Source organism: Hyperolius riggenbachi, chromosome 7, assembly GCF_040937935.1.
Source record: "Hyperolius riggenbachi isolate aHypRig1 chromosome 7, aHypRig1.pri, whole genome shotgun sequence".
NCBI classification, from domain to species: Eukaryota; Metazoa; Chordata; class Amphibia; order Anura; family Hyperoliidae; genus Hyperolius; species Hyperolius riggenbachi.
This window is the reverse complement of record NC_090652.1, coordinates 314,961,348-314,974,709: the sequence shown is the minus strand read 5'-3', so window position 1 is coordinate 314,974,709 and position 13,362 is coordinate 314,961,348. Positions and strand designations below refer to the sequence as shown.

Here is a 13,362-nt window from a genome sequence, read left to right as displayed (position 1 = left end):
AATAACCGAATCCAAAAAACCAAAACCCTTTGAAAAACTAAAGAATGAATTCTCAATCCCAGACTCATTCAAATTCACCCACATGAGAATATCCCATATTCTATCGACCAAAATAATTGAACCTCCACATCTCCCAGATCACATAATAACCATGCTTAACAGCAAAATACCTATCCAAGGAGGGATCTCCATATGGTACTCTGAATTCTTTACGAATCATCTAAAGATATTAACTAAATATACCAATGTGTGGTCCAGTGATCTAAATACAAAAATCACCATCTCTCAAATCCTAACGACAAATAAATGCATTAAAAAATTCTCCCATTGTGCCACACACTGGGAACAATCAAAGAAAATCCTTACTAAATGGTACCTCACACCAAGAAAAATTGCCGCATTTAAACCAAACCTTTCTCCAATGTGCTGGAAATGCAATAAACATATAGGCACTCTAAAACATATGTGATGGGACTGTGAACTGGTTAGAACCTTATGGGACCCAATAGAAAACCTACTAAAATCTCTGATTACTAACGATTTCTCTCTCAAACCTGAACTTGCATTGTTAATGATTGATCTAGACATATATGATAAACAACTACAACCACTGATATGCCATATATTAACAGCAGCTATTCACCTTATAACAGTAAACTGGAAATCGAATGAGCATGTACCCTGGCCACATTTTAAGAACCTAATACACTCCAATCTCCAGATGGAAAACATTATAAGGATTAGGACGGGTAAAACCCTTATCAATTACCCAAACCAAAGTACCTGGTAAAACAGAATAAAAAGTGACGCATAAATAAACAGCAAGGACCAAACAACAAATGAATCTCACAGACATCAAGATATCTATTGCAGCTTGTTATGTGTGTTTAATATGAGGTATAATTTGTAGTCTTTCATTTCTTTTCGATTGTATAGTGATTTCTTAGTCTTTTAGTGCACCAAAGCAAATTAGAAAGTTTTGCTATAACTAACCGACACAGAGAATGACACAATCTGGTCACAGTGTATTCCAATACAGAAGTAAAACTCACCCAAAGTCTCCCATCCCTAGCTATGTACACAAATCTGCAAGGAACTCTCCACCCTGAAGACAGTCCCCATATCAGATGGAGGGCCTGAACATATTAAACAATAGTTTACCAAGCAGGGCCTTCAATTCTGAGAAGCCCCCACTCATTTCCCTTTCACCAACCTTCTGCCCTAAATACTAAAGGGTAGAGAAGGCTATAGGAGAAAGGGGTATCAACTAGTTCAGAGTCCACATCAATACTCAATTCGAACCCTCCTTGATATACACATTAATGTGAGTACAAGGGAAGAAGTAAACAATTCCTGTTACTCCCAGACAACCAAACCAGATATCATTCACTCACACAATGTTATTTTCTTAATGTAATTCTCTTCACGCTATGTTCATAAATGCCTGTATTGCTTAAAACTGAATACTGAATTTTCAAGTTTGTAAACAAAGTTCATTCTACAATAAAAAATGTTTATTGAAAAAAAAATAAATTGGATATTCTGAAGCCAGGTTCACATCAAGTTTTCACCCATCTCCACCAAACACTTCCTGATCAATTCCAAACAGGAGTCCAGCAGGGAGTTCATGACATCAGTGCAGGACGTCATGCCTATAGAGAGGCCTGGTGGTCTGGTTTCATGGAAACCCTATGAGTGGAGGACACTTTGGTAGGTCAATGTTGGCCTTGCTTCCCCTTAAGATAAATGTTTATTCGTAGAGTTCTCCCTTAACTTTTTTTCTTGTTTCTGGCAGAACCCAACTTTGTGGCGGCCTATGACATTGGCCTGTTCACCTACTTCTTCTTCCGGGAGAATGCGGTGGAGCACGACTGTGGGAAGACGGTTTACTCGCGGGTGGCCCGAGTCTGTAAGAACGACTTTGGGGGACGATTCTTGCTGGAGGACACATGGACGACATTCATGAAGGCCAGACTGAACTGCTCGCGGTCGGGAGAGATCCCCTTCTATTACAATGAGCTGCAGAGTACCTTCCTACTCCAAGAACAGGACCTGATCTACGGTGTCTTCACCACCAATGTGTGAGTACAGGCCCCGCCTCCCTCACCGCTAAAATGTTCCACTGGGGAACGTCAAGTCTCGGAATGCCATGCTGAAAACTGGGGGAGGTCCTAGTGGCTAAATTCTTTGTAGCAGAACAAACTTGTTTCATAAAGCAGAAGGTAGGGTAAAGAATTTGGAGGTGAGCAAAGTGTTCTGTCAGGAAGTGAGAGTTGTTCTAACAAGTGAAAGCTACCAATTACTACTTGCTTGAGTGCCAGTGGCTTTCATTTGTTAATACTGCTTCCAGATCCTAGGTTGAGGGGAAGTTGGGTTCCAGTCAGAATATTGTCTTCTATGGATATACATTTCAGAATGGAAGCAGCAGATACGGATGCTGGAGGAGAAGTTGGAGGGTTTTGATGTTTGGCGTGGGGAGCTGCCAGAGGTCTCTATATTTTCCCAGATGTTTCTCTGAGGGGTTCCTCCCTTGGTCTCAATTCACTAAGCAGTTTAGACTAGTCTACTGATGGTTTGGTCAGTTGCATCAAAGGGGAATTCACTATTACCAAATGTTTGAGACCTGTTTTTAGACCTGGTCTAAACCATTTGGTAATTAGGTGGGTGAAGCAAGGGAAATGATCAAAAGATGCAATTCACAAACGAGTAGCTATGACTGACATCCTTCTCTGAGCTCTCATCTGCATACAATTAAACTCCTGCATAATTCATTCAAAAGGTTCCATCCTCACATCTAAAATACCTCACAGAATTACTTTACCGAAAATAAATCAGCTGGTCTAATCTCTGTCAGAAAAAGTGGGCGTGGTTACTCCTTGTTTGCCTTTGAGAATTGTGTAATTACTGAATGTTAGACCAGGTCTAAAAACAGGTCTAAAACATTACACCAAACCATCAGTAGACTAAAAACCATCTGTAGACTAGTCTAAACTGCTTAGTGAATTGAGGCCAAATGTTGGTGAACTATTATGCTTGACATTCTCGTCATTTATTTTTCATATCCGCCTCCTGATATTGTCGGCCGGTGAAGTTCTCAGTACGGTAAACAAGAAGAATACACAAATAAGCGATATGAGTGTGCCGCGGGCGTTTGCAGAGCTCTGATGGGGAATGTAGTCCCCTATTTGAAGCCACCATTTTGCCCTCTGGTTTGTCAGTGGAGTTTGTGGACTGCAGTGTGTTGTGTTTTATGAATACCGTTTTCTTTTTGCCAGAACCGCGAAAGCGCAGTTTTAGCTGACTCTGCGGCGCCGGGAACGTTTTCTGTTTTTGTCAAAATTGTACAAAATGAGTTCAGCGATCAGAGACCCGCTCTTAGCCAGACTCCCCTCCTCTCCGGCCCGATACCTGACGCTGAAAATTGGCCTCAATAGGAGATAAAATGTCTAATGGCCTCAAAGCGCGGCGTGGCAGAGGCAGTCGTCATGGTAACTTGCAGAAAACAGGAAAACATTGAATATAGCACTGATGCCAAGTGCGCCGACGGCGGGAGATGAGAGCCGCTTCACAGACAAAGGGTAATATTTAGCACATATTTATTCTGTAAATACACTTACACTTTGCAGCGCTTGTTTTTACAGAAGAGCTTCGAGTCTCTTCGCAAATGACTTCCGAAATGGAAGTTCGCCAAGCGGCCTTGCCAGATAAAGACAAAAATAAATATTTCCATATTATTTTTATTGAATTATAAAGTGCCAACATCTTCCGTGGCGCTGTACAAAGTAAAACGAACATGGTGTACAAAACAATACAGACAATGCCCTTGCCAGATTGCATTTAAATGAGTGCGTGTGTGTGTGTGTGTGGGGGGGGGGGGGGCAAGAGGTGGGGTAGTATACAATATACCTAGAGGGGGGGGTGTTTTTAGGTTATCTTGTAAGGAGTACAACTTGCCCAGAGGTCAAAGGGGGAATGGCCAAAGTTAGAGTGTATGCTTGTTGGAAAAAGTGAGTTTTGAGGGAGTGATTAAAGATGACAAAGGTTGAAGAGTGACGGATGTGCTGCGGAAGTGCATTCCAGAGGAGGAGTGAAGCACGTTAGAAGTCTTGTATACGAGTATGTGAAGCGGAAATTCTAGAGAAGGGCAAAAGAAGGTCGTGTGCAGATCTGAAATTCGGGGTGGTGAGTGTGCTTGTGCCAGCGCAGTAGGAAAATTGGAGACGTTTAGTAAGTTATGATCAGAGAGCGGAGCATTAGTATAATCAGTGATAGAACAGAGTCAAGTGAATATGTCAAGTGTGTGGTCATCAGTGTGAGTTGGAGCAGTGGGCCACTGAGACAAGCCGTAGGAGGAGGTGAGTGACAAGAGTTTGGTGGCAACAGAATTATTGACGTCAACAGGAATGTTAAAATCACTCATAATGTTATACCCCCCAACTGTCCCTCTTCGGGAACCCTGTCCTCCTGTCCCTCTGTCCTCCTCATCTGTCCCTCTGTCCTCCTCATCTGTTCCTCTTTCCTCCTCATCTGTCCCTCTTTCCTCCTCATCTGTCCCTCTTTCCTCCTCATCTGTCCCTCTGTCCTCCTCATCTGTCCCTCTTTCCTCCTCATCTGTCCCTCTTTCCTGATCATCTGTCCCTCTGTCCTCCTCATCTGTCCCTCTGTCCTCCTCATCTGTCCCTCTTTCCTCCTCATCTGTCCCTCTTTCCTCCTCATCTGTCCCTCTTTCCTGATCATCTGTCCCTCTGTCCTTCCTCATCTGTCCCTCTTTCCTCCTCATCTGTCCCTCTGTCCTCCTCATCTGTCCCTCTGTCCTCCTCATCTGTCCCTCGTTCCTCCTCATCTGTCCCTCTTTCCTCCTCATCTGTCCCTCTGTCCTCCTCATCTGTCCCTCTTTCCTCCTCATCTGTCCCTCTTTCCTGATCATCTGTCCCTCTGTCCTTCCTCATCTGTCCCTCTTTCCTCCTCATCTGTCCCTCTGTCCTCCTCATCTGTCCCTCGTTCCTCCTCATCTGTCCCTCTTTCCTCCTCATCTGTCCCTCTTTCCTCCTCATCTGTCCCTCTGTCCTCCTCATCTGTCCCTCTTTCCTCCTCATCTGTCCCTCTTTCCTCCTCATCTGTCCCTCTTTCCTGATCATCTGTCCCTCTGTCCTTCCTCATCTGTCCCTCTGTCCTCCTCATCTGTCCCTCTGTCCTCCTCATCTGTCCCTCGTTCCTCCTCATCTGTCCCTCTTTCCTCCTCATCTGTCCCTCTTTGGGAACCCGATCCCCCTGTCCCTTTTTCTCACTCATCTGTCCCTCTTTCAGGACTCATGTACAGTTCTATGTAAATATATGTATTTTGTCTACTAAAAAATGTGTTTAACTCTAAACTTCCCATCCTTTAAATGTATACATTTCTTATTTCCAAATGTTAATAAGGAAGAAAATGATCCAGGATAGAAAAGACCAGTGTGGTTTGAATTATAAAACATATATTCTCATGAAATCTTTATGGTATGGGTGTAACTAGGGGTGTGGCTTAAGTGTCCCTCTTTCTTATCTCAAAAAGTTGGGAGGTATGATGACAATGGCAGGGATTTCAGAGGACAGGACCTGGAGGAACCAAACAGAGAAGTGATCTGAGAAGACAGAAGCAGGGCCTGGAGGGCTGTACATAACTGCGATTGATCAGAACCAACATGCTCCATATCCCCTCTCACTGCATGTTCCCTTTAAACTAATCAGGGAGGGACTCTTCAGCTTAATCAATCCTTGACATGGGCACATTGGCTGAATTCCTTGCACACCGGCACCCTCAGCAGTTTGCTCTTCTACCCATCACCATTTCTCTGATGGCCCCGTCATTCAGAGTGTAGCTCCTCCCCCGGGGGAGTGTCCCTGCGCCCCAGGCACCATGAATTCACCAGTAATTCAGTATACACACAGAATGCAGCAGGTGAAAGCCCTGTGAAGTGATGTTTGCCCCTCCTTTGCCCTTTGTCTGCCAGGCAGGGATGTCACTCATCCACTGTGACCGAGGCTTGTTGTGTTTAACCTATTAGCAGCTTCAATAGAGTTATCTCGTGTGAGATAAGTGCTTTACTGTTGACCTCAGTTGGCAGAACACGTTGTGCTGTAAATTCTTGGAATGCTTTGATCTAACTTTACTAGCAGAAAATACAGAAATTGAAATCAGTCCTCTGTTATTGTCTCACACTGCCCCCTAGTGACAGCTGGCCATAAATACACATTGCAGCAGTACTAATTAGAAGCTAGGAAATGTAACAAAGAAGAATTTAAAAAATTGGCCTGGAGCACTTGCAAACCTCTAAATAAATTGGCTGCTAAAGGGTTAACGCCGGGTGGATGACTCTGGCATTCTCTGGCTCCTCTGTCACTCTGTTACCCCTCCATCAGACTCGGGAGGGAGGGAGGAGGGACGTGGGCCAGGAATAAGTCTCACTCGCTGTGCTGGAGTCGTGTCGGGGGTCTCACGTCAGGCAGCTCTGCAGCGGTGACAGGGGCTCTTTCTTCCGCCATGCTGGTGTTGTGAAAAGCCAGAAATGTCAGCGGAATGTATTGGCGACAGTCCTGACAGCGCTCTGCGTGCGTTTCAGCACCGGGGCGCTGGGCCGTCTCTGCGCTGGCGGGTGAGTGACACTTCCCTCCAATTTTCTTTCACTCTGAGCATTTTCTTGTCAGGGTTTGTGTATTTTTAGTAAATGTCACGGTTAATGAATCCATGCAAATAGAAAACACTAAACAGGAAAGAGCAGAACTCCAGACAGAAGCTAAAGAAACGGATGTGACGGAATAAACGTGATGGGGCTTATCTGCCGGAGAACTCTACCCGGCCAACTCTGTGTCAGTCCTGCCGTACTGCACAGCCAGCCTGACAAGTTCTGTCCTCACCTGTCTCCCCGATATAGTGAAGCACCACAGCCTGGGCACAGCCCCTCCCCTAGCCTCTGACTGGACAATAAATATGGTGACGCGGCCTGGGCAGAGCTCCTCCCCTAGCCTCTGACTGGACAGTACAGATTGGTGACATGGCCTGGACAAAGCGCCTCCCCTAGCCTCTGACTGGACAGGACAGATTAGCTGTAATATGGTGACATAGCCTGTGCAAAGCCCCTCCCCTAGCTTCTGACTACAGAGTACAGATTAGCTGTAACTATGGTGACATGGCCTAGGCAAAGCCCCTCCCCTAGCCTCTGAGTGGACAGTACAGAGTAGCAGTAACTATGGTGACAAGGCCTGGGCAGAGCCCCTCCCCTAGCCTCTGACTGGACAGTACAGATTAGCAGTAACTTTGGTGACGCAGCCTGGGCAGAGCCCCTCCCCTAGCCTCTAACTGGACAGTGCAGAGTAGCAGTAACTATGGTGACGAGGCCTGGGCAGAGCCCCTCCCCTAGCCTCTGAGTGGTCAGTGCAGATTAGCAGTAACTATGGTGATGGTGCCTGGTCAGAGGCCCTCCCCTAGCCTCTGACTGGACAGTACAGATTAGCAGTAACTTTGGTGACGCAGCCTGGGCAGAGCCCCTCCCCTAGCCTCTGACTGGACAGTACAGATTAGCAGTAACTTTGGTGACGCAGCCTGGGCAGAGCCCCTCCCCTAGCCTCTGACTGGACAGTACAGATTAGCAGTAACTTTGGTGATGCAGCCTGGGCAGAGCCCCTCCCGTAGCCTCTAACTGGACAGTGCAGAGTAGCAGTAACTATGGTGACGAGGCCTGGGCAGAGCCCCTCCCCTAGCCTCTGACTGGACAGTACAGATTAGCAGTAACTTTGGTGACGCAGCCTGGGCAGAGCCCCTCCCCTAGCCTCTGACTGGACAGTACAGATTAGCAGTAACTTTGGTGATGCAGCCTGGGCAGAGCCCCTCCCGTAGCCTCTAACTGGACAGTGCAGAGTAGCAGTAACTATGGTGACGAGGCCTGGGCAGAGCCCCTCCCCTAGCCTCTGACTGGACAATACAGATTAGCAGTAACTATGGTGACACTCATAGTTCGGGGGTAACATGCCTGTACTATCGTCTTGTAATTTGTTACACCTCACAGTAATAATTTGTTTGTTTTTACAGAAATAGCATCGCAGCCTCAGCGGTTTGTGCCTTCAACCTCAGCGCCATCACCCAGTCCTTCAATGGCCCCTTCAGGTACCAGGAGAACCCCCGGTCTGCCTGGCTGCCCACCCTCAACCCCATCCCCAACTTCCAGGTGAGGCGCCTTATTCATATTCTGTTATTTCTCTGCTCTGTGATGATGCTTCCCAATGGCAATACATCTATGTGTCTCCACCCTCTCTCTCTGATTGGCTGTCCATCATCCATGTATCTCTGCCGTCGCTCGCTCTGATTGGCAACCTTTCCTTTCATGTGTCCCCGCCCTCTCGCTCTGATTGGCAACCCATCCTTCCATGTGCCTCCACCCTCTCTCTCTGATTGGCAGTCCATCCATCCATGTGTCTCCGCCCTCTCTCTGATTGGCAATCCATACATCAATGTGTCTCCGCCTTCTCTCTCTGATTGGCTGTCCATACATCAATGTGTCTCCGCCCTCTCTCTCTCTGATTGGCAGTCCATCATCCATGTGTCCCTCTTTCTCTGATTGGCAGTCTACCATCCATGTGTCTCTGCCCTCTCTCTCTGATTGGCAATTTATATATCAATGTGTCTCCGCCCTCTCTTATTGGCAGTCCATACATCAATGAGTCTCCGCCCTCTCTCTCTGATTGGCAGTCCATACATCAATGTGTCTCCGCCCTCTCTCTCTGATTGGCAGTCTATCATCCATGTGTCTCTGCCCTCTCTCTCTGATTGGCAGTGTGGAATCCTGAACGATGACAGTCCCAATGAGAATCTGACGGAGCGGAGCCTGCAGGACGCCCAGCGTCTGTTCCTCATGAACGATGTGGTGCAGCCGGTGTCGGTGGACCCGCTGGTAACGCAGGACAACGTGCGGTTCTCCAAACTGGTGGTGGACATCGTGCAAGGCAAAGACACCCTCTACCACGTCATGTACATCGGGACAGGTACACTTCAGTCATGTGACACAGCCGGCCAGGGGAGGGGCCAGGAGATTCATAGGCTCAGTAAAATGTTTTGTTATTGGAATGCTCTGCAGACTGACTCACACAGCAGAAGCCCAATGCCTCTCCCAATAGATTAAGCCAGCGTTGACTCCTGTCCTACTGTGCTAGGGGCTGTTTCATGGCAAATAGAGGTTTACTATTATTTTATAGCAGTTTTTTTTTTTTTTTTTTTATAGCCATTTTTGAAGCTATTTGTAGCTCTTTTGCTCTTCTATTACAAAATTGCAATCACTGCAAAAATGTTACATGAAACGATTTGGAATTTTTTTTAAAGGACCACTTCAGCCAAAAAAGTAAAAGAAGTTTAAATCTGACATGGACTAGTTAATCTCCTCCTGGGGGATTCTCAGGGCTTTCTTTGTTTTCAAAAGCATTTTCTCAATGGCAGTTACTAAATTGAACTGCCAAAATAGTGTGCAAGTGAGTAGGGAGGCTGGCTGGTAACTTACTGTTTTTGCAGTTAAATTGCAGTACAGGAAGTGCTACTGAAAACAAAGAAAACCCGAAGAATCACCCATGAGGAGATGGCCTAGTCCAAAACCTGTCGGTTCCTTCAGACTGTAACTGATTACTTTTTTTCGCTGGAGTAGTCCTTTAAGAAAACAAATCATGGCAGTGTGAAATAGCCCATTTGAATACTTAAACCAAGTGCTTTTCAAAACTCTAGTGATCGGAAAATTGCAGAAAAGCACTTTTTGTGTGAAATATCCCTAAGCTTAGGGAGCAATAAAGAGCTTCTGGGTCATAGCAGATCATAGTGAAGATCGCTTACATTTAAGTAAAATGGCAGTCATGTAGTTGTAACATGGAACATGTTCAGTGTGTGGAAGATATATCGATATTTACATCTTGCATCGATCGGACATTGAAGAGAGCCAGTGTACTCACGTATGCCATTCTTTTCACGTTTTCACATGAATTGACAGAACATACACACAGAACGATAACTAGCATTTCCATCAATATTTTTCAGTATTTCTTATCTGCTTTTGATCGAGAAAGAGATCAATTTTGAGCTGGGAGCAATAGATGGCAGTCAGTAGGCTATAAATGTTTTTTTTTTCCAATCCGATCGTTTCCTCGATCACAAATAGGACATGTAGTGTAAATAATGTAATGTAATAAATTTACATATTTTTTTACAATGTTCATTTTTAAATGATTTAGTCAGTGTTTGCCCATTGCAAAATCTTTCCTCTCCCTGATTTACATTCTGACATTTGTCACAGAATTCTACATAGCTAAACAGCCTAGGCTAAACATCACTAGGAATACATACCAATATATAGGAAGTGTTTTTGATGCTTAACGAACCACTATCACGAAAAAATAGGCAGTTAAAATCTGAAAGAACTGACAGGTTTTGGGCCAGTCCATCTCCTCATGGGGGATTCTCAGGGTTTTCTTTGTTTTCAGCAGCATTTCCTGAACAGCAGTTGCAAAGTCTGATATTAGTGTGCAAGTGAGCAGACAGGCAGGCTGGCTGGTATCTATTTTGGCAGTTAAGCTGCTATTCAGGAAATGCTATTGAAAACAAAGAAAACCATGAGAATCCCCCATGAGGAGATGGATTGGCCCAAAACCTGTCGGTTCTGTCAGATTTTTAATGGCCTACTTTATTCGCGATAGTAATAGTTGAAACCAGGAATGTTACCTTAAAAGTGGGTATCCTGAATAATTTTCTGCATCATGCTGTGTGTCACTACAGGGCCTCTTGAAGGGGAAGATATGTGTTTGGGATGTTGGAGGACACACGTGGCAAACATGAGAGAACATACATAGTGTCCATGTCGGGGGGGGGGGGGGGGGGATACGAGGCGGACATGTTGGACTTGGTTGTGTGATGATAGCAGAGAGCCGTGTATTACCGATCCTCCTTCTCTCTACAGAACACGGCACCATCCTGAAGGCTCTGTCCACAGCCAATCGCAGCCTGCGCAGCTGCTACCTGGAGGAGATGCATATCCTTCCCAGCGGACAGCTGGAACCCATCCTCAGCATGCAGATCCTGCACAGCAACCGCTCCCTGTATGTGGGCCTGACCCATGGCGTGCTGAAAGTGCCGCTGGAGAGATGTTCCATGTACCGCTCCGAGGGGTGAGTCCACCGAAACACCGACTCTGCGGCCACCCAGGGGTCAGACGGCCATAACACACCCCATTATACAGGATTATATGTCCAAATGTTCATCTGCGGTCATTCTAATACTGCAGGACTCCAAACTACTGCAGGGAGATCTCACCATTGTGGGAGGGGCCACAAACTACTGCAGGGAGATCTCACCATTGTGGGAGGGGCCACAAACTACTGCAGGGAGATCTCACCATTGTGGCAGGGGCCACAAATTACTGCAGGGAGATCTCACCATTGTGGGAGGGGCACCAACTACTGCAGGGAGATCTCATCATTGTGGGAGGGGCCACAAACTACTGCACGGAGAGCTCATCATTGTGGGAGGGGAGGAGACAACCTACTGCAGGGAGATCTCATCATTGTGGGAAGGGCCACAAACTACTGCAGGGAGATCTCACCATTGTGGGAGGGGGCACAAAGTACTGCAGGGAGATCTCATCATTGTGGGAAGGGCCACAAACTACTGCAGGGAGATCTCACCATTGTGGGAGGGGAGGAGACACACACTACTGCAGGGAGATCTGGTTGTGAGAGTAGAAACTCTGCAGTAAATTCTGCAGTTGTTGTCACCAGTGCTGATGTGTGTCTATGCAAATCTGTTTTTCTCCTGAACAGATTTTCCCACTGAAGTGTTTGATGGGAAGGATACTAAGGGGGCCATGTCTGTTTTGCGTTGCGATTGACCTGAATCTGATTAACATTTTTGTTGCAACAAGCATGTCCGATCGACGAATTAAAACGATTTCAGGCAGAAACCTGTTGCATGTATCGATTGAACATGATGAGAAATCTCACCGTGTTCCGCGGTCAGTCGGGTGCGCGGCGTGCTAAACGTGGCAGCCACATAGGACGGGAATGGGGAAGCAGGGGCAGCTGGGAATGGTGAGATTTGAATGCCCAGGCAGGGGGGAGGCACATCAGCATTTGGAGGGACAGCAGTGAGGTGGCAGATGCAATGTCACGAGGCCCGATTCCTGAAAGAGGAATGCAGTCTATGGGCAGCTGACAGATCTCTCTCTTATCGGATTCAGTCAGAGAGAGATTTGTCTCCTGGTCAATATGCCCATACACTGCCAGATGTATGGCCACCTTTAGCAGGTGTCACTCTTCTTTGTGCTTTCAGCATAGAATAGTCTGCTTTTTGGTTCAATCACTTCCGTTCCTGACCAGCAGCACAATCTCTCTGTGTTTACACGTCGTAATGTGTTGTACAAATGAGCTTATTTAATGCAGCAGAATAGCGGAGGGTTGCAGCTGGCGGAGGCTGGTGATGTAGCATCTGTAGTCGCAGGTGGCGGATGGCGTAGGGTCCTGGCCGGCGGAGGGTCGCAGGTAGTTGAGGCTGGTGGTCGCAGGTAGCGGCTGGTGATGCAATGTCTGTAGTCGCAAGTGGCGGAGGGCATAGGGTACCGGCCAGCGGAGGGTCGCAGGTAGTTGGCGGAGGCTGGTAGTCGCAGGTAGTTGGCAAAGGCTGGTAGTCGCAGGTAGTTGGCGGAGGCTGGTAGTCGCAGGTAGTTGGCGGAGGCTGGTAGTTGGCAGAGGCTGGTAGTTGCAGGTAGATGGCAGACCCTGGTAGTCGCAGGTAGTTGGTGGAGGCTGGTGGTCGCAGGTAGTTGGCGGAGGCTGGTGGTCACAGGTAGTTGGCGGAGGCTGGTAGTTGCAGGTAGTTGGCGGAGGCTGGTAGTTGGCAGAGGCTGGTAGTTGCAGGTAGATGGCAGACCCTGGTAGTCGCAGGTAGTTGGTGGAGGCTGGTGGTCACAGGTAGTTGGCGGAGGCTGGTAGTTGGCAGAGGCTGGTAGTTGCAGGTAGATGGCAGACCCTGGTAGTCGCAGGTAGTTGGTGGAGGCTGGTGGTCGCAGGTAGTTGGCGGAGGCTGGTGGTCGCAGGTAGTTGGCGGAGGCTGGTGGTCACAGGTAGTTGGCGGAGGCTGGTGGTCACAGGTAGTTGGCGGAGGCTGGTGGTCACAGGTAGTTGGCGGAGGCTGGTGGTCACAGGTAGTTGGCAGAGGCTGGTGGTCACAGGTAGTTGGCGGAGGCTGGTGGTCACAGGTAGTTGGCGGAGGCTGGTGGTCACAGGTAGTTGGCGGAGGCTGGTGGTCACAGGTAGTTGCCGGAGGCTGGTAGTCGCAGGTAGTTGGTGGAGGCTGGTAGGCGC

At 47.3% G+C, this 13,362-nt stretch overlaps 1 protein-coding gene across 1 annotated transcript in view; it reads left to right on the top strand.

The window, feature by feature from the left end:
* Positions 1 to 13,362, top strand: part of SEMA5B (semaphorin 5B) — a 469,753-nt gene that overhangs the window by 336,422 nt on the left and 119,969 nt on the right. The window contains exons 9-12 of the mRNA XM_068246215.1: positions 1,796 to 2,081; positions 8,066 to 8,201; positions 8,808 to 9,015; positions 10,965 to 11,172. Of these exons, the coding sequence (XP_068102316.1) occupies positions 1,796 to 2,081; positions 8,066 to 8,201; positions 8,808 to 9,015; positions 10,965 to 11,172 (838 nt within the window). The remainder of the gene's footprint in view (positions 1 to 1,795; positions 2,082 to 8,065; positions 8,202 to 8,807; positions 9,016 to 10,964; positions 11,173 to 13,362) is intronic.